We start from the raw sequence: 20,721 nt of genomic DNA on the forward strand, positions 1-20,721 counted from the left end.
CCGATTTTGGTGTTACGCAGAAGCATCAATCAGCTCTGCAGTTATCTCTCTGTGAGTCAGCCATCAGTCACTCACGCCATCATTTTGTTATTTTAATTTGCAGTGCTCACCCACACACAGAGCCCAACGCAGCCAGTTACAGATGATCCAAACAACAGCGGGCTATGTGGACATTTTGTTGTTTATTCTGAACGAGTCACAGTTTGACAAAAAATGAGAGCGCAGAGCTCCCTGCCTGGACTTCATATCTCACTGAGCACAAGGAGGATAATATACTGCGATCCACATCACAGGACCATTGACCTTTCCACAGTACACTGTAACTAACCACTTTGGACTGTGACCATGAAGCAGAGCAGCAGAATGTGTTGTTCTGTGTCAGGGAGAGAAAGAGGAACTTGTGCGTTGTAAACCCACAAGAAAAGCTCTCCACTGTTGTGATATTATATCTATAATCTAGACACAATGTCACCGGCACTTGCACTTAAGCGTATTGTATTCCTGTGCTCAGATGAATGTGTTGTAGTTATTATATTTTGTTTTATTTAAAGAGGCTGAGGTGTAAACAGATTCATTTTCTCAGTTAATTTGTGTAAGACTTGTGACATCTCGATTCGCTGCCACTTGAAAATACGAAATTAAATACACTGAGCATTAAGAAAAAGAATCCACTGCTGATAAAAGCCTTGTATAATCTGTAAAGCTAAACCAAACATGGAGTTGTCTTTATCAGCTGCCTAAAAGACTTTATACAAGAACAAGGCTATTTTTTTTTCTTTCTGTTGCTAAACGTCGAGCCTTCAAACGTGAAACACGAGCTCCCCCTAATGTTTAAAAATGAAACATGTGCTGCCTTCAGGTGCTCATCTTAATAAACAACCAGGAAAGGAAAGATTGCATGTGAGAAACTTTTGGGTGGTTCTTGTTTATATTTACTTTTTTTACATTATCAAATACATATTCATGCTTGAATCATAACATATCACTTGTTCTAATGGGTACCTTTATACATTTAGTAACCTAAGCTGAAGTAGACTTTGCTCTAGTAGATGCCAGTTATACTACTTTATACTTTTCGTCCTCAGCATCTGATATTTAAAGTCAGCTATTTTACTGACCCATCCAGTGACACCAACCTCCTTCCTATGTGGACTTTGTGACTCTGTTACATCAACACACTAATTCCCCACTCTTTTTGGACAAGTGTCATGATTCATTCGGCGGGAAGAGAGCTTTGACGGAACACACACAAGTCGTTTTAGGCATGTGCTGAGGGCCTCTGAAGACTACGATTTTGAATTTATTTAAAAATAAAACGATTTAATGAATTCCATCTACCTATCTATACCAATACTAACTAAATGGTTTCTGTCATACACTTCCTCCATTATATTGTGATTGCCCATTTACCTTTAAATTTATATAGGACAATATATAATATGTGTTTTCTTACGTGTGTCAAATTGTATGGTGCAAATTAAATAATAGTTTAATAGTAAACATAATAGCAATATAGAGTAATAATAACACAATAGGGTAATTGAATCAATTGCATATTTTTGCACTGCTCTATTGTACTGTAGTGATATTGCTATTATTTTATTTGCTGAATTCTGCCAAGTTGAATCTTTAGTAATTCGAGCAATAGTTCTTGATATAGATGTTTATTACTCAGGCTTTAGACTTCATTAAACTTGGTGCATACTCAATTCTTCCTGTGTCAAATGACTGTTTGCAAACACTGAGTCTCAAGTTTATCTATACCATTACAAACACATGTTTTATTCACAGAGCATCTGAGACAATAATAGTACTGAATACCATTCATCCTAATGTTTAGATGTTAAAAGGTTTCTGCCAGGACAGCCCTTTTTGGAGAGAGGCTCAATGGTGACGATTTAAGATAAGAATGAAAATAATGACGTTGAAGATAATTTCATAACAACTGACTGTGATTGTGTATCTTTGTATCTCTCACTGGGAGCATCAAAAACATGCAATAGCTTCCAGTATACTTGTATACAAAGGACCAAACTCGTGAGGTTTGGACGCACGATGGGTCCGAGATGCACGTGAAGGCAGCACAGTTGTGATGAATGGTGTCCTTCTCTGTGATGTCGTGCTGCACACACGTGTAGAGTGAACCTGAGAACACTCGGTCTGTAGGGAAGCTAACAGGAGCTAACAGGAGCTAACAGGAGCCAACAACCTGCTGGGTGGGTCCAGATCAAGTCCCTGAAGAAGGAGCCGGTGTGTTTGCTGATCATCTTGGTGAGTTGAAATGTGATGCTGTTGTCAGAGAGGCTGGGTGAGCTAGTTAGCAAACGCAGCCAAGACACATGGTAGATAAAGTGAGTACGAGTGGTTTCCGGTATGAGAACTAAACTTCCATGCTGTTGAAAACACTTCATGCTGGACGATAGCGGTGTTGTGCAGCGATGGGTCATTTAGCAGATGGCTGAATCTTTTTTAATTACACGTAGGATGCTGTTCTGTTTTTGACATTCAAATTAGTAAATCGACTTCTCTTGCTTTTATTTTGAAAGCGATGCTTGGCACACTTAGCACGTGTGCATGGGTTAGCTTGATGTGATGGTAACAGAGGTTAGCTCCGCTGTTAGCAGCTTCACACGACACTACCGTGTTTAAATGTTCCCGTCCACCACTGCATTGTAGAGGAGGGCATGCTTCTAAAGGCATTACACTACAGCTAACAGTTAGCCTAATGCTAAACACACTGGCGGGTTTACTTTGGTGTCGCTTACTTTGTTGACGGGGGTAACTTGGATGGGCGGTCCGCACGCTTGTCCTGTTCTTGCCAGCGGAGCTAGGAATTTCCCGCCCGCACGGGCCGCCTTGTGTTGGTTATCGAACGTGCCATGTTCTGTGGCGTGAAGCTGTAAGGAGTGTCAGGAATTTAAACATTTCATCTTTGCTCTTGTCTGCAAAACATCGAGAACATTATGAAGCTTCGACTAAAGTTTTGGTTTCATGTTGTAAACATTTATTTAGATGCGTGACATTGACAATACGTACGTGGTAGAACAAGGACGTGGGGGGGTCACCCATTGTTTAGGTTGATTAAACAGCCCCATTTTACAGGATCTTACTCTTCCCATATTCTAAGCTCCATAAATGTATTTTCACCATCCTGTGGAGGCGGGATCCTGTTAGTTAACTACAGGCTGAAGAAAAATGATCCAAAGTATTATGTTTTATTTAAAACACATTTGTTTTACATATATAGCAAATGTATTATTAACTCCTCAAATAATGGAATCTAGTACAATACCTCTACAAAAGATACTGTACTTTTAATATATACAATTAAGTGTTCCTGAAACTAAAGATGCACTCAGACCCTTTGAAATGAGAGTCAGAACATTTGCTAAAACGATTTAATAATCAGGGGTTAAAGGGCTTCCCCTTTAAAGATGGTTTTTAAGCATTTCCAGAGCTTTGGGTCCTGATGGCAAAAGCCTGGTCACCTTTAATTGCCAGCCTTTACTCAGGAACTATACTTACAATTTTTTGTTGGAAGACACATGATACCTGACTACCTGTCTGGCACTTGGTCCCTTTGTTTTAAACTCATCTTTTAAGATTTGATTTCCTTGAATGTAGTTTTAGTTTTTTAAATCATTGTTTTAGATGTGACATGTGAAATTTCCCAAAGCATGACACGTTGAGAATGTCCTGGATTAACTCCTTTGCACAGTATAGAGTTTGATTTTTGACCCTCATCTTTTAGATACCAGAGTGCAATGATGAAGTACATCCTGGTAACCGGAGGAGTCATCTCCGGCATCGGCAAAGGCATCATCGCAAGCAGCGTGGGCACGATCCTGAAGTCATGTGGCCTACACGTGACCGCCATCAAGATCGACCCTTATATCAACATAGATGCTGGCACATTTTCGCCCTATGAGCACGGTACGTCAGAGGAGAGAAACATTCCTATTTAACCCATTCATTCACTTAACGAATGATGATGTAATGTAAATGTAAATAATGATTTTTGTCGTGCTCACTCTGCTCAGGTGAAGTGTTCGTGCTGGATGATGGGGGTGAGGTGGACTTGGATCTGGGGAACTATGAACGCTTCCTGGACATCCGGCTGACAAAAGACAACAACCTGACCACGGGCAAGATCTATCAGTCTGTTATCAACAAGGAGAGGAGGGGAGACTACCTGGGCAAAACCGTGCAGGGTAACAGCTGCTGCTCCAGTTTGAAACACGGAATCGTGCTATAGAGAAACAGTCAACAAAGAATAATGTTGAAATGTCCCCTTTGTCCATCCAGTCGTGCCACACATCACAGATGCCATCCAGGAATGGGTTGTGAAACAAGCCAAAGTACCAGTTGAAGAAGATAATGTACAACCTCAAGTGTGTGTGATAGAGGTGAGTCACTCTGTACATGTTTCATCTGAGTTTGTAACAGCAAATGGTTCAGATTAAAGGAAACATACTAAACTTATTCAGGTGCATCATTTTAACAGTTTATGTGCAGAAAAAACACCTGTTCATTGCTGCCGCTCCTCTTTTCAGCCTGATGTCACAATGATGCGGGTGTATTGGTTAGTCAAAAGATGAAGCGTTTCAGGAGCAGTGTTTTCCGTGGAGGAGAGGAACTCCTTTAAGAAAAAACGAAAACGCCCATGTCTCCTTTCACGATGTGTTGTACAGGATCACGTTCTCTTTCCAGCCTCTGCTGAAGCTGCTAGCATTGTCTCTGATCATGTGTGTGTGTCTTTGCAGTTAGGAGGAACCGTGGGGGACATTGAGAGCATGCCTTTCATTGAGGCCTTCAGGCAGTTCCAGTTTAAAGTGAAGAGGGAGAACTTCTGTAACATTCACGTCAGTCTGATACCACAGGTAAGAGGGCCACACCCTCACACCCCCCCCCCCCCCCCGCTTTTATCTAGACCCCACTCAGATGTGATATTACCATCCATCACGGGTGGTCCGATCACAAGTGGTAAGCTAAGGTACAGATGGGAACCCCCGCCCACTCAACACAGTAGGGACACATTGGGGATCCGACCCTCAGACCAAATTCAGAGGTCATCTGGGTCCAAGTACACATCTGGTTGTAACATCTGTCCCGACAGCATTTCCTTTGTCTGTTCATACCTGGTATTAAAATGGGTCCTTAATGGGTCTTCTGTGACCACTTGCAATCGGATCACTGCGGACATATGTTAATGCCATGAAAAGCATCCGCTATCCTTTTTTTTTTTTTTACATTTCTACGATATCTCAACATCGACTTGAATTACATGTTGTATATTACAGGTTCTTAGTTGGTTTGCACGCAGGTTATTTGCTTCGGGTTAAATACATATGCTGTCTCCATCGTTCTGTCCAGCCCAGTGCAACAGGAGAGCAAAAGACCAAACCAACACAGAACAGTGTCAGGGAGCTGAGAGGACTGGGCTTGTCCCCTGATCTGGTGAGTCACTTACGTAGCACATCCAAATATTTCACAAAGCATTTGTGTAAAAAATGTCAAAATGGAGAACAGGAAAAGCCATGGTAAGTAGAGCAGGTCAGGCCTGATTGTTAAAGCATGAATTTAACAAAGGGTGTATAAGCTCCACGGTGACACATCGTTCTAGCCCTTGATCTTTTCAAATTGCTGCATCGTTTACACTGTAAAATAAAGATTTGATATCGGTGCATATCTGAAAACATAGATTAAAATACAGATGTGGCTGTCAAAAGGCCATTTTTATCAGCCAACCGTTAAATAGGTCAGGATCTATGTTTTAAGTTTGAGAAACGATTGCTGCTGACGGAATATAGTATCTACACTTTCTCCTTCTTATCTCTGCCAAGAAGGTTAGTTTGAAAGATTGAGCTAAAAGTACCACAAGTCGTGGTGGAAGGAAGCCAAGGGTCAATTATATTATGGAGCAGATCTTGATTAAGGGGTGGATTCGAGATCTTTTTTTCTTTAACATAGTGAGATAGGACGTTTTCATTATTTCTTTGATTTTTGCTTGGATCTCGAGGACATATTTAGGTGACTGATATTTTCGAGTGTGTTCAGATCCAAATAAAAATCTGGATGTAGTGAATTTAACGTGGTCTCATAAGAGGACTGTCTTGGTGAAGGTATGAGCTCTACTGAGTGACATTCCAGTCTCTCTGGTGTTTTGCTGTGTGAGGTCATTTGTGTTGTGACCATAATGACGTTTCTTCTCATCTTTATCAACAGATCATGTGTCGCTGTTCCACTGCTCTGGAGAACTCTGTCAAAGAAAAGATCTCGATGTTCTGCCACGTAGAACCAGAGCAGGTATGTCACTGACACCCGTTTATTGTGGGATGTCCGCTGAGCCCAGACTCGGAGCAGCTCTAAACCCTCCTGTGTGCTTCCAGGTCATCTGTGTGCAGGACGTGTCGTCCATCTACAGGGTGCCGCTACTGCTGGAGGATCAGGGTGTGGTGAGCTACCTGAGCAAGAGGCTGAATATGCCCATAGAAACCCAACCCAGGAAAATGCTGATAAAATGGAAGGAGATGTCTGACAGGTGAGTCTTTAGCAGAAGTCCGAAATGTCTTAAAGAGTAATTCTACCCTGAACTGATTGCTGCTCCTCTGGTGATTAACTTTGTCCTGTGTGATGTGATGGCTTTGTCTGAAACGGTTTACTAATGTACAGAACATTTTGTCCTCACAGGTCAGACAGACTGTTGGAGCACTGCTCTATAGCACTGGTCGGGAAGTACACCAAGTTCTCAGACTCTTACGCTTCTGTCATCAAGGCACTAGAGCACTCAGCCCTGGCCATCAGTCACAAACTGGAGGTTAAGGTACGCTCACAATGTTCAGAACACATATTCATCTATTATATATTTCATCTTTATTAAAGGCCTAATCCACTTAATGTGTATTCATACATGTGAGCTGGTTAGTTACTGGTAGGATTTAAGGAAGCATTATCGTTAGACAGGGTACTTATTTAAGGTTGCAAACACTTACTGTCAAAACACTTTCACCTCCTTGTCGATGCAAGAAAAGAAATCCCTACTCTTTCTTTTCAATGTTGTTTCTCCTCTTCTGTTGTTTTTTATGTAGCTAACCAACCAAGTGTAGAGTAGATCTGCTTCCTGTTTATGCCGTTACACATGACTAGTGTCCTTGAACAGTCATGTGATCGACAGGTGTGTTTGCATGGATGAGGATTATAACTAATACACTGCTTAAACACTGAACACAGAATGTACCATCACACACAAACAGGACCATGCTCGACTGTGATGAGATGTGTGGTCAGAAGTACAACAGATTAAAATGAGCCCAGTGCAGCTGTGCATTTTGCACACACAAGAGTGGGCTGGAACAAGAGAGTGCTGCATCTGCTTTATCAATCATTCAGTGGCAGTCTGACATCGAATTAAAGAGGGACAGATGAGGAGGAGATGTGATGTGGTAAATATATGTTTCTCTTCAGAGCTGCCACCTATGTCTATTCTATATGTCTCCTCTCCTCAGTATATAGACTCAGCATATTTGGAGCCAAACACTCTGCAGGAGGATCCAGTGAAATACCACGAGGCGTGGCAGAAACTCTGCAGTGCTGAGTGAGTCCTGAGGCCTCATTTCTGAAAGTAACCCCGAAATCTGGATTTATAGTTTCCGTAACTGTTTTTCTTCTTCTCTCATCAGTGGAATCTTGGTTCCAGGAGGTTTCGGCGTCAGAGGAACTGAAGGAAAGATTCGCGCAATCAACTGGGCCAGAATACAGAAGAAACCTTTTCTAGGTACAGAAGAGTTGCATAAGACTGAGTGGCTTTAAATACCATGCAGGTTAAATGTACAAATTTCAAGTAACATGGATAACGACAAACATGCTACATGTTTCTGCAGGCGTTTGTCTCGGAATGCAGCTGGCAGTATGTGAATTTGCCAGGAACATGCTTGACTGGAAAGGTGAGGCTCCCATGTAGCAGCACACTGCTGCAGTATTGTCTATTTACATGTTAAAGAGCAGCTGAATAGATAAAAGCTCAAGGTTTTGTTACCGTCTTGATTTTAATCTAATCGCAAAACCTGTGTTAAAGACAATTATTGAGCATAAGGTTTTATTTAAATCAAACTGACTTTTTGTTGAATTTTAGATGCTGCGCCTATGAACTCATCAAAACAGATTTAGTTTTGCGCTGAACAAGAAATTTGACAAACTGAGAATTGAAGCGATCTATTTCCATTCCATAATTAATCTGCTGTGCTGCCACCTTCGCCTGCAGATTTATTCGTTGAATCGGACCGTGCAGGTTATCTTACAGGTTAAAACATTATCAACGAACACAAAATTAGTGCAGGATGAGTCGTTAAAAAGTTGAAACGGTTTTATAGGAAGAGTTGAAAATGTAAAATACTGTTGTTGGTTTTGAAATATACTTGGAAGATACACGATAACAGAATTGAGATAGAGAATAGGATTAAAACTGGGGGCAATTATTATTTTTTCAGTACATGGAGCCTTTAGTTACTGATATTAACTTGTAGCTTGTCAGTTATTTATCTCCTCGGACATCTCTGCTCTTTTCTCTCTCATCACGGTCTTAACACAGTGTCTGTGTAGTGCAAATGGAGCAGCACCATCTTCAGTAATGTGTCAGGATGTGTTCAGGCACAGTATTAAGTGTAGGTCACACATATTTTTGCCGGACTCATTCACATATTAGAGTAAAGGAACACTCATACTCATACTGAGGCAGACTTGTTCTGTCAGATTAAGATGGATCACTGAAACACAGAGGAGAGATACAAATATGAAAATTTGTTGAATTGTGGCGCAGCCAGTGTCAATGTTGTCAGCTCCATTAGATTTTTTTCATCAGCAGGGATTTAAAATCCCCCGTTCCACCCACACTACTCTAGTGTATTACTTTTACCACCCAAAGGATTGGTAGCAGTGGATGGTGAAAACATTCTAACACTTGTCTGTTTTGCACTTAGATGCCAACTCAACAGAATTTGACCCTGACACAACGCATCCTGTGGTGAGATGCTTACTATAAACTCAGAAATACTGTCACTGTGATTTGACCTGAAAAGTGCGTAAAGATTCGACATGAACCGTTGCAGGTGATCGATATGCCGGAGCACAACCCTGGGCAGATGGGCGGCACAATGAGGCTAGGCAAGAGACGGACCATTTTCAAGACCAACACCAGCGTATTGCGTAAGAAACTTTCAATTCACCTTCAGCCAGTTGACGGGCTGTGGCACCTGCTCTGTGATTACAGCTGTTCTGTATTGCAGGGAAGCTTTATGGAGACGCAGACTACGTGGATGAAAGGCACAGACATCGCTTTGAGGTGTGTTGACCTCGAAGTTGGTTAGCAGCTTTAGAAACTTTGTTTGTTCAATAGAACTTGTGAAGTGGTGTATTTATTTAATATGTGGGGTTGTCATTGTGCAGGTCAATCCTGAGCTGAAGAGTCACTTTGAAGGAAAGGGCTTCCGCTTTGTAGGTCAAGACGTGGAAGGAGAAAGAATGGAGGTCATAGAACTTGATGGTATGGACAATAATACTTACTCTTATTGTGGGTAACTACAACCATCTACCATGTAGCATTTATTTTAAGAGGCTATCCTGTGTTTTCAGATCATCCATACTTCGTTGGAGTACAGTACCACCCAGAGTTCACCTCACGCCCCATAAAGCCATCACCCCCATATCTTGGTTTGTTGCTGGCCGCTGTAGGGAAGCTGCAGAGCTACTTACAGAAGAGCTGCCGCCTATCTCCACGGTAAGCATTTCTCAACTTATGCACATGCAAGTTTAGGACTTACCCCAAGAAGGAAAACTAAGCATATTTTGTCTTTGGCACAGGGACACATACAGCGATCGGAGCGGCAGCAGCTCCCCAGACAGTGAAATAGCAGAGCTGAAATTACCTTCCATTTCAAGCGAATGATGTAAAGATCCTGAGGGACAAATTTCTTCTATGGTTTCAGTGTGATACAAACTTCAATAGTTCTACAGAGTTGGATGTCAAATTTATACCTGACCTCCAGAGGTCAGCAATGCATGTGGCTTTTATTTTTACTGAATGTAAATGCATTATTGGTTTACTGAGGGACTGCCCTCAGCACAATATATTATGTTTGTCAAGACGTGGTCACTCAATAAACATTAACTGAATTGTGACACCATTTGGTAGTGATGTGTCGGTCGTGAACGATTCGTTCGTTTTGAACGAGTCCTCTCAAAGAGAGATTCGTTCATTTTCTCGTGGCCGCGCATCGGGACTGTTGCATAGGCTGATGCAGGTCACGTGAAAAAGGATCAAAAGACTCGTATCCGGCAGATGAACGAATCACTGATCCGAAGACTCTGTTGGCAGAAGAACGAATCACTGATCTGAAGACACGGTCGGGAGGTGAACGATTCGTTCATCTGCCGGGTACGAGTCTTTGGATCATTTTCTACGTGACCTCCATAGGCTTAGAAGAGGAAACAGTTACCTCATTCCCTTTCGCGTGACCGCTGTTAAAAAGCAGCCATGACTGACAGCTTTTGTGTGGCAGATCATATATTTTTAAGAAAACCTCCTCTATTAAATACAGTAAAACATGACAGTTTGTATGGTTTTAAATTGTCATTAATTGCCACACTGCACTAAACTGTAAGTGAAAATAACAAAACAATATTCTTTCCCACATTTTTATTTAACTGCTCATTACAGAAACAAGAACAACAAATCGGTGTGCATTTAATCAAAGTCATTGTAAGTATAAACACAAGGCATGCACTTTTTAAAACCTGTGTGCAAATTTACCATCTTGAGAAAAAAAAAATGTAAATAGTGTCTTACTGCTCTCAAGTCTAACATTTCCAGTGTTCGGAAGGATACTTTCAAAACGTATTCTGTTACAGAATGCAGAATACATGCAATCTCTAACGTATTCAGTTACTTCCACATTGAATTGCATTTTATAAGTGTAGGAATGCGGCGTTATAGTCAGTGGATCAGCGTTCATGTCCGGGTGGACGTGCAGTGGTATGGAGGCGCCGGGCCTCAGCAGGAACAACCCAGTCTCGCATGTAGGTGACCGGGAGGCTCTGTGGGCAGATGAATCATTGATCTGAAATCACGGTCGGGAGTCGAACGATTCGTTCATCTGCCGGGTAGTCTTTGGATCGTTTGCACGCCCCCCCCACCCCCGTTGAAACGAACGACTGACTCATTTTACTGAACGAGATTCAAAGATCCGAACTTCCCATCACTACCATTTGGTATTAGAAATATTTAATGCACGACAACCGGTCTTATCAGTATTCATCTGGCTCGGCTCTTGCGCTGATAATTAGTTGCCTCTAAATGGCTAAAACAGATTTAGCCAGCACATCAGGTTTACTACTGTGGCCTTTATTGCAATTATGTACCGTTACATCTTCCTTTGTGAACAAGATGAATTTAATAAACGGATTCCAGTACTAGTTTGTAGTTATTTTTATTGCAAACAAATTCACAATCCAATTGTGCATGAATGTCATTGCAGTTAAACACGATGCTTCAGTTGATGAAGGTTGATGTCCTTTGGGACGGCCTGCAGCAGTTCCCCACACGGGACGATCTCCAACGCTCCACTTTGTACAGCACGACATGTCACTGTATCTGAAAGTGAAAAGAAATGAAAAAATAAGCACAATTCAAGAGCCTTCTCTCAACACAACATCGTAGGACTGATCTCAGTCCCATATCCGCTACGTTCATCCAGCAGTCCGCATAATTGTAAGTTCGTCATCATAGATCAGATCAATACAAGCTAAATTAATATTTTGTATTACCTTCAGAAGCAGGAAGGGTTGGGAGCCCGCACAGCCCGGCGATGCCAGACCTGAGGTCATGAGTCAGAGTGATGCCTGCAGAAAGAACTACAGTTAGAAATAATACCCAACATCTGTAGGACAGTAGAGTGGCTGTTAATGGCAAAAATGGCCAGCACAGTCAAAGACCATCCTGTACTCTTGCATGCTATTGGAGCACCTTGGACTACAAACAAGTCCCAGGTCATTAGAATAGCATGCTTCAATTTAGAATTGAGGGGAAATGAGAATTAAACTTACCAAGACATGAGCAGTCTTTATCCAGTCACTATAGTGGTCAGCCATTGTCACCTTAGGAGAGCAGAATAAAATACTATCAATTTGTGATTCTGCTGCCATTACCACCTCCTAAAGAGATGTTAACAGGAGTGGCTCAGTTAATATTGTCTCAGTCAGACAGAGTCAGTGAGGGCAAGTTTGTAATCACAGCCAGGATATTTAGGTAATGTGGCTATAGAGCTTACCAGCAAGTGATGTAGATGAGGTGCTTAGTCTTCTCACTCTCAGCAGTACCTGCAGACACACAGAAGTAAGGGTTAACATTTGTAACTTTTAAGTGCTCTGATTGGTCATTACTCCGACATGTTGAGACTGAATGTCCTTCCCCTTAATGTTGCTGTAACAGTTACTTCAAACTGAACAGCGACCGTCGGTGAAAGTCTTCTTCTAGGCATCCTGATGACCGTTCACTGCTACATGAGAACACGAACGGCTTCGATAGGAGCCCGTCACATGATAGAACAGTGTGAAAAATCATACCTGTAACGTATGCGGACGACCAGGGTGGAAACTTGATGCAGCCATTACTGTTCGAGTCTGTAGAGGAGAGGAGGAGACACATTAAGCAACTAAATAAAGTCAAAATTACAAAACATCAGCTTTAAACAAACGTTGCATCAATTGGTTAATTGCTAAAAAGCCTTGTTGATCATAGGCCAAGTTAGTTACACAGTTACAGCAATGAGAAGTTTAACTTGTATTCTGAAGAATAGTTAGATTAGTTAGATCAGACCAGGACCGAGCCACGTGGTCCACACGAAGTAAAAGCACTCGTGCTAACATTTAGCCTAGCCAAATCACATCAAGGCCTAAACTCCATTGCGTGTTAACAATAGTGATTTGATTTTAACACTAATGTTAATACTGTAGTTTGATTATGAAAGCATTACCAGTGCTAACACGTGCTACCAGTTAGCTAGACTGCTAACGCACTTAGCATTACTTGGAGTTAGTCGGCTAGATTTAATACCATTGTTTAAAGCAAGAGGTAATAACAGCAAAGTTCAAATGTTGAGTTAGAATAAGGAGCTTGTCGAGGCCTCACCATGGTTAGAAGTCTGTCGAGCCTTCATCTCGAGGAGAGCAGGAAGAGAGAGAGAGTAGGGAGGCTCCCGTTGCCTTTATACACGCTAGCGCCCTCTGATTGGCTCACACAGCTCACGTGCACCGCTTGCATGACGGGATATGTATTCCTACAACTTTTTCTTTTTTTGGACGAAGTCTTGTTGTATTTTATGTTTGTTGACACTTTCAAAATCAACGCAAAAGGTTTTTTTTCTGCGTTTCCTTCGACACTTGTTTGTCTGGGAATAAGACAGAATGTGACGTATTGTGTATAAAGACAGAAACACACACATCAGTGGGAGGTTATATGTGTGGAAATGGAGGCTGTGTGGCTTCAGAACCACGGACAGCACCAACCTCCGCCTGGTGCAGTTTCCATTAAACAACATTAAAGTGAACCATGTGATATTTGTGCTCCGTTGCTTTCATCGTGTTGATATTCCACAGACTGCACGTGCTGCACAATCCACACAAAGGACTCCCTGTGTGCAACAACGAACACCTGCATTTCCCATGACTTCAAATCCAGCTAATCTCCGACCCTGTTCACAATAACACACAATCGCCTGATTCATGGCTGCAGCAGGTTTACGGTGGTGGATCGTAGGTAAAGCCGTCACATGACCCGCCGTGCCCCGCGTCTCCTCCCGAGCAGAAGGCGGCGGCAGCAGCAGCAGCATCAGCGGGAGCCGCATCGGCAGCAGTAGCCGGGTTTCATGTAAACACAGCGCTCAGGGCTTTGTTCAACACACACACACACACACACTGAGACTCTCCGCCGGTACCGTCCCCGCTCGTCATGCCATGGATATTTTGTGGCAATACCAGTTCAGAATCATCCTGCTCGGGGACTCCACCGTGGGGAAGTCGTCGCTGCTGAAGCGCTTTTCGGACGGGATCTACAGCGATGTGGCGGATCCCACGGTCGGGGTAGATTTCTACGCCCGCTCGATGGACATCGAGCCCGGGGTGAAGATAAAGCTGCAGCTCTGGGACACGGCTGGTCAGGAGCGGTTCAGGTAGGACCGAGTGGGGTTTGAGGGGGAAATTCAGATTTGATTAAACAATTGTGATTTAAAATATATGGACGACGACTATCCTCTATAATGGATAGGCCTTGGTTTGCTGTCGTATTTTATTTTTTATTTTTTTTTAAACACGAAGCCCTGTATTTGAAATCAAGGCCGTTCAGTTTATCATTGTGATGTAATGAGGGCAGTGGTGAGAGGGGTCAGAAGATTATAAAGGCCTGGATCTTCTGATGTCCTGTGAAAATCGAGTCGCATCACTGCATGCGTTCACGGATGATGGGCATCCTCCTCACATCTAGGCCCCAGTTTGATTCACTGGTACAGTGCCACAGTCTCCAGGGCAACACAAAGATGACAGCTCTGTATCCTCATCTGTTATTTTTTCTTATTGCATTCATCTTCCCTGTTGCTTGTTGTGTTTCATGTGTCTCTGCTGTCACGGATAATTTCCTGTAAAGCACTTCTCTGTCTGGAGCAGCAGCCTCAGTTCTCAGATCTGTTTCCTCTTTTGAAGCTGGGGCTTCTGAGGGTGTTTTCCTAAAGGCTTCACCACTCTCCAGTCTTTCACTTCTGTTTCAACAGGTCTGACTGTGAGAAGTGCTTGTGAAATAAACTGATGATTAGTTAATCAGTGCATGAATAAGACATGTGTGGCCATGTGTTCCAGCCCCAGCTGCCCAATAGTCCAAGACTCTTATAAGGGACCCAAAGATCCTTTACAGTCTGGTTTGTTGTATTTGATTAACATCACTAATGGAATGGCATTTTTTTTCATTTACACCCACCAGGGCAATTGAAAGCTACTATAGATGGGAATAATTGTTATTGATTAAGTTATTGCCCATATTGCCCATATATGGTGCATCTCTTTTGAATGGAAACAGACACATGCCCCTCTGTATTGGGGTATACCATTAGGTGACTTGTAAGTTATGGGAGCTCTGGGCAAAACCAAATAAAGCTGCACTATTTGTGGTTATAGGCATTCAAATAGATGCTCCACATCTGGAAGGTTGATTTGGTCCTGGATTTGACTCAACTCTCTAGACCAATGATTCTGGAACAATAAAAATGATTATAAAAAATGTAAATATTAACATGATATTTTCTGTATGCGGTAACCCCTTAAGGACTTAACGTTTGACTCAGAAGTTGCTAATGAACATGTGACTTTATCTGGACAGACTCAAAACTTAAGTTGCACTTCAACACAAGTTGAGTTGAGCCTTTACATGCTTTTGACCGACTTGAGACTGTTCCAAACATCATAAAAACAGTTATGGAACTTGTAATGGAGGATGCTCATCAATATTTTACAACAAGTGTCAAAGCCAAGATTACAATTGTTTTCAAAGATGATTTTGCTTTCACCTAATAACGTGTCTGTCTTGCCGACAGGTCCATTACGACTTCATATTACCGCAACTCTGTGGGCGGGCTGCTGGTTTTCGATCTCACCAATCGCAAAACCTTTGAGCATGTGAGGGAGTGGCACAAGGAGGTGAGTGAGCACATCCTACCTCACCACATGGTCTACATCCTCATCGGCCACAAGAGTGACCTCAACAAGGACCGCAAGGTGACCCGGGACGAGGCGGAGCAGCTGGCGGGCGCCCTGGGCATCCGCTACGTGGAGACCTCGGCCAAGTGCAACAGCAACGTGGACCGGGCCTTTGAGCTGCTGACCAGAGACATCTACGAGCTGATGAAGATGGGTGAGATCGTCACCCGCGATGGATGGGATGGTGTGAAGAGCGGCCTCACCGCTAAGGTCCTCTACCCGGCCGATGAAGAAGAGGAACTGGCCAGGGCGTCCGCTGAAAAGGGCTGCCACTGCTGACTGAGATCTCTGTGTGTCCAAACACTGTCCTGTCACACCCGGAGCTCGCCCTCGCCTCACAGCCATCCATCGAGGCTCAGCACCCCATGATAACCATCATCCATCACTTCTTCACCCTGTGCTTCATGCCCTCTCTGTATGTGGGACGACTGAGATTATTTTCAGACAGAGGGGGGGTCAGTGAACATCCTGGCGTGTATCTTATAAACAAGTTGTGTCTCTAAATTCATATGGTGTAGCACAAACCAAGCTGTTTTCATCCTTTTAGGCCAAAAAACAGAGAGAGCGTGTAGAGGTGATCAGGTGTTGGGGCTGAGGGTGTAGTCAATACTCCTTTTCATAGCACTGGTGATAATGTTCTACTGAGCATACTGAGGATACTGTGGTCGGGCATCACTCCACCTTCATACGGCACTAGTGTGTGGTTTCTACCTGTCAAAGTCTGTGCAACGCTTTGCCTGCAATCCTATGTGTCTGTTATATTGTAAATAATAGTGAAATCTGTAGAGATGGAAGCTGAAAGGTCACTAAAAGCTATTTAATTGATATCGTGAACCGACACAGTGCCCTCCACAATAAGTGTCACAATATGAAATCTATGTGCTCCCCCCGCTCATGTAAGCTGTATGTGCACTTACGCCAAATTGACCTAAAATTGGGATCATTCTGTGAATACTGGAGTAATGTTTTGTAAAGAAAAATAGAGATTATTTCTAGTTAAGTTGTACACATAAAGATAGGTCATTGTAATTAGGATAGATGGTCCTATTTAGGTATTTGTATTATAGCATCAACAGCAGCAAGACATCAACATCAAAATAAGTAATCTCTCAGACCTTTTAATGTGTCATCAGTATTAGTGAAGACGTGTTTGATTAAGAACCAAAAGGAGTTTTCATTTCACCAACTGTCGTTTGTAGCTTCAACAAACAACCGCTCATTCAGGCCTGAGGTGGTGATGAACTCATTAAATCGGTGGATGGATGTGTTGCTCCCTATATGTTGTGTTCCAGAGTTTGTCAGAGAGCAGGGAATGTGGGTTCAAGTCTAGAGAAATGTCTCACCTCCATGTCGAAGAACATTATGATAAACTCCCGAAGCTAGTTATGTGTGGGGGTTGAGCCATGCAGCAAATATGCAGAATCATGGCTCCTGGGTTGGCATTTAGCAAGGGACCTTTGTCACATGTTGTTGCCCCTCTCACTTTTCATCAGGGCCTTCACATAATAGTTCAACATTCTCAGAATGACGCTCATCCAAATTCTCTCTGAGAGGTTATCGAGAAGTTGATGTGTTGCCTCATGTCTGTGTGTGAGGTAAGAATCTTGAACCATTAGCGTAGCTTAGCTTGAAATAGGGGTAAACAGCAAGCCTAGCTGTCTCCAGCCATTAGAATAGTCGGCCGCAGTGACAGTTGTCAGTGACATCACCTTGTGTGGTAAATTGTGCCTGAAAAGACATAGAAAAACTACACTGGCATCAACAAATATCTAAAGAAATGCAACTATTTCTAAAATATATAGATTTTTATGAATCTGCTTGGGTCCATATTGAACAACTGAGACGATGTGTTACCTTAGAACTGTCTGAAGGTGTATATCTGTCCAGCTTCTGCTGGGAGCAGTTCCCCCTGCTTCCAGCCTGTATGCTAAGCTAGTTATCAAAATGCTTGTTCTCAATCATGGAAATGTGACGAAATCATCCATCACATCATCATAAATACAAATCTCATGTTGAAAAGTGCTGTTTACGTTCCTGAAATTATTTTGATAAGCAAGTAATGGATGAAGAAGTTTTCTGGCCATATTCCGGAACATTGGTTTTTCGACAATGAGGTCATATTATTTCAATTAGTACACCTAATATTGCAGGAATAAAGTCAAAATATTATTCGGAATACTAAACTCTAAGTGTAATTAGAAAAAAGTTGTACAATTTTTTGAAAAAGAAAGACACATGGATTCTTAGCCTATCTTTTTAAAGTCTGGATACTTATGAGAACATGGTGCTGATGTTACAAAAGTATTTCATTATTTGTGAAACCTATACTAGAGTATAACTTAACGTGGTCCACATTCCACACAGGAGATTATGACTTTATTCTTGTAACATGACTTTAATCTCAAAATCTCCGATTCCTTTGATGGTCAACTTGCTGATGAGAGCATGTCTACGCACGATTTAACCGTGCACATGACAGCAATAACTTCCTTTAACACAGACGATGGTGTACGCTCTCAAGTCTCTGGAGTCTCTTTACTGCTCCATTAATCTGGTGTTTACGAGCCGACAATAGACCACAGTCTACTTGGCCGGGGCACTCACCTCTCCTCACACACTTTAATCACCTTTCACCGGCATCTCGTGAAAACACCTGTCCACAAACACACTGCAACCAGCAAGAGATTATGCATTCTGTTCGTACTTTGCGTTCATGTGATCAAGCTTATGTTTTTCTTTGAGTTAATAAATGTTGTGTTAGGGGACAGAGTACATGTATGACCACTCGTTGGTTGCAGCCTAGTTTTCAGTAAGGAATGTATTGTAAAATATTTGCACCATCCCTTTATTTGATTGAACTTTTCTGTAACAGATCCACACTGTATTCTCTGTTGTCATGTTACAGTCAGGTTTAAATACAATGTAACCATATGTGATACATGTTTTTTTGTTTGTTTGACAATCAGACATTAATATCTTGTGTTCACGGTGAAGCTGAGGACTCGTCTGTCTAAAATCTCCATGTAACAGCCAGTCTGACTGTGTGTAATACTACAACTACCTTCCTCACTTTGCTCTCTCATGTAAACAGGGTTACATTGTATGATATTGTTTACATTTGTACGTTGAGACTCAGCAAACTGTTCTCCGATGAGCATGATTCCCATTCCTGCAGCACTCAGTGATCAGAGTGAAGACAGCGACCTGGTTACATTTAAAAGTCCACTCTGCAAACACATGGAAAATGTGCTTAATTCCCATCAACCAGTAGTGGGCGCCTCAATACCCAAAAATGATTAAATATTTATAAAACATTTGTAATTGTACAATTACAGATCTTTTCCGTCCCCGTTCACAGTACTCTATTACTGAAAGCTAAAAGGGAGCAGTTCAACTTTTCTTGAAATATGCCTTTTCCTGTTCTTCTCACAGATTGTGACTAATTCCCCGCAAAATATTGAACTGTCCCTTTAATGATTTTTTAACGTTATTCACTGGAGTCAAACCACCCTGCTGATAGGGCGTCTGTACCACAGAACGTCCGCATCCGGAAGGCCCACAGGATGGTACATGGTACATAACTATAACCATTGGTCACATTTCACAGCTTTACTGAATAAATGTTATTTATTTTATATATTATGTATAAGAGATTCATTTATTTGATGTGATTTTATTGATTGGTTAAAAAACAATAAATGGATGCCCAATAAGTGATGTTTGGCCTGGTCTGTATCCAATTTTTTTTTTTTTTTACGAGGTTTTGCGCCCTCTCCTGACAGATGGAAGGAGGGTCATCATGACCTAGATTCATTATTATTTGCTTATGTATTGTGATAAAGATTTAGAAAAGGCCATGCATTTACAAAGACTCAGATAAGTCTATTCTGCCACCTTTTATCCAAACAACGTTAGAAAAGTTCAGGTGTGATTAAATAACTGGGCTCTAGAATAGATGTCCTGTAAGTTGAAGGTGTTTTATAGGTGAAAGTGACTCATGTCCTCCAAAAAATAAATTTTACCAATTAATTTGAATTCTTGCTTTCCTGTTACTGAAAAAAAAATTATATCAACACCTCTTAATAGACCAAATGGACCTATATATTTCACTTCCAACTAATTAAACTGTGCAATGATCATATAAGTGTAATACTGTTACACTGTACATATTCTGTTACTTTGTTCATATTACTCATAACTTACTTAAAGTACTTAATGTGTCCCCTTTCATCTATAACTCGGCAAATATCCAAATAGTAAAACTCAATGGATTCTCTTGTCGTATCTTACAGACATTATTTCGGGAAAAAGGACTCTCTAATATACAGATTATAAAATATGATATAATAACACAATGTAGTTTATAATGCTCACGTAATCATGCCCTTTATGTATCAGGCAATTCTCAGAAATGTTTGCAGTCGGTCAAAAGAGAGTTGTTTTTCTGGTTGCTGTTGATTTACCCACATGGCCTGAACGCAGCAGTAATACATAAACTCCGCCCATTTTACCCATCATGCACTTGGGTTGTCAAAGCCGCACAGACAGTTGTTTTCAATTTTCAATAATATAAATTAAAACTAATACATTTGGGATCATTTTTGTAGACTTACATTCAAACTGTATGAAGCACCAGAGAAAACGTGTTAATTTTAAATAGGCAGCAGATGACGAGCCTCTGACTGAAGAGCATGTTGCCCACAGACAGACGGTGCTGTGTTCAGGTGCCCGTTAAAAAGGGCTTCTGCTATGTTTGGCACAGGAGATGAGGCGAGTGTCTCGTCTCTTGCGGAATCTACATCAAGAGATTTCGGAAGCACAATTTTTGCTACACGGGGCTGCTGGTGATCGTTTGTCCTGGCGCCCCAAACATTACTGTTCAATGTTAAAGAAGTTATTGATATATAAGTCAGTGTTGGTAAAATATGT

At 41.8% G+C, this 20,721-nt stretch overlaps 2 protein-coding genes and 4 non-coding genes across 6 annotated transcripts; 3 read left to right on the forward strand and 3 right to left on the reverse strand.

Moving 5' to 3' along the window:
• Positions 1-2,077: 2,077 nt before the first annotated feature.
• ctps1a (CTP synthase 1a) lies at positions 2,078-10,178 on the forward strand. Its single transcript, XM_053446609.1, has 18 exons — positions 2,078-2,271; positions 3,752-3,933; positions 4,041-4,211; positions 4,306-4,406; positions 4,764-4,880; positions 5,374-5,457; positions 6,226-6,306; positions 6,390-6,541; positions 6,691-6,823; positions 7,506-7,594; positions 7,680-7,774; positions 7,881-7,943; positions 8,976-9,019; positions 9,105-9,201; positions 9,282-9,337; positions 9,442-9,538; positions 9,628-9,772; positions 9,856-10,178. The coding sequence occupies exons 2-18, from the start codon at positions 3,765-3,767 to the stop codon at positions 9,938-9,940; spliced, it is 1,779 nt and encodes a 592-aa protein (XP_053302584.1). The 5' UTR covers positions 2,078-2,271; positions 3,752-3,764; the 3' UTR covers positions 9,941-10,178.
• A 1,314-nt stretch (positions 10,179-11,492) lies between these two features.
• rab42a (RAB42, member RAS oncogene family a) lies at positions 11,493-19,509 on the forward strand. Its single transcript, XM_053446610.1, has 2 exons — positions 11,493-14,219; positions 15,630-19,509. The coding sequence occupies exons 1-2, from the start codon at positions 14,005-14,007 to the stop codon at positions 16,069-16,071; spliced, it is 657 nt and encodes a 218-aa protein (XP_053302585.1). The 5' UTR covers positions 11,493-14,004; the 3' UTR covers positions 16,072-19,509.
• LOC128462267 (small nucleolar RNA SNORD99) lies at positions 11,711-11,785 on the reverse strand. Its single transcript, XR_008342353.1, has one exon. It is a non-coding gene; the product is annotated as a small nucleolar RNA SNORD99 (small nucleolar RNA).
• Positions 11,929-12,059, reverse strand: LOC128462253 (small nucleolar RNA SNORA44). The gene has a single exon (XR_008342340.1). It is a non-coding gene; the product is annotated as a small nucleolar RNA SNORA44 (small nucleolar RNA).
• Positions 12,450-12,585, reverse strand: LOC128462268 (small nucleolar RNA SNORA16B/SNORA16A family). Its single transcript, XR_008342354.1, has one exon. It is a non-coding gene; the product is annotated as a small nucleolar RNA SNORA16B/SNORA16A family (small nucleolar RNA).
• A 1,016-nt stretch (positions 19,510-20,525) lies between the features above and the next one.
• LOC128462262 (U11 spliceosomal RNA) lies at positions 20,526-20,660 on the forward strand. Its single transcript, XR_008342349.1, has one exon. It is a non-coding gene; the product is annotated as a U11 spliceosomal RNA (small nuclear RNA).
• Positions 20,661-20,721: the final 61 nt, after the last annotated feature.

Source organism: Pleuronectes platessa, chromosome 18 (genome assembly GCF_947347685.1).
Source record: "Pleuronectes platessa chromosome 18, fPlePla1.1, whole genome shotgun sequence".
Lineage (NCBI taxonomy): Eukaryota > Metazoa > Chordata > Actinopteri > Pleuronectiformes > Pleuronectidae > Pleuronectes > Pleuronectes platessa.

What these genes read in the sequence shown, in the direction of transcription:
- ctps1a (XM_053446609.1), top strand. Translation starts at nt 3,765, where the DNA reads ATGATGAAGTACATCCTGGTAACCGGAGGAGTCATCTCCGGCATCGGC. An exon ending in TGGAAGGAGATGTCTGACAG is followed by an intron (nt 6,542 to 6,690) that starts GTGAGTCTTTAG and finishes TTGTCCTCACAG; the next exon opens with GTCAGACAGACTGTTGGAGC. An exon ending in GGCACAGACATCGCTTTGAG is followed by an intron (nt 9,338 to 9,441) that starts GTGTGTTGACCT and finishes GTCATTGTGCAG; the next exon opens with GTCAATCCTGAGCTGAAGAG.
- rab42a (XM_053446610.1), top strand. Translation starts at nt 14,005, where the DNA reads ATGGATATTTTGTGGCAATACCAGTTCAGAATCATCCTGCTCGGGGAC. An exon ending in GCTGGTCAGGAGCGGTTCAG is followed by an intron (nt 14,220 to 15,629) that starts GTAGGACCGAGT and finishes TCTTGCCGACAG; the next exon opens with GTCCATTACGACTTCATATT.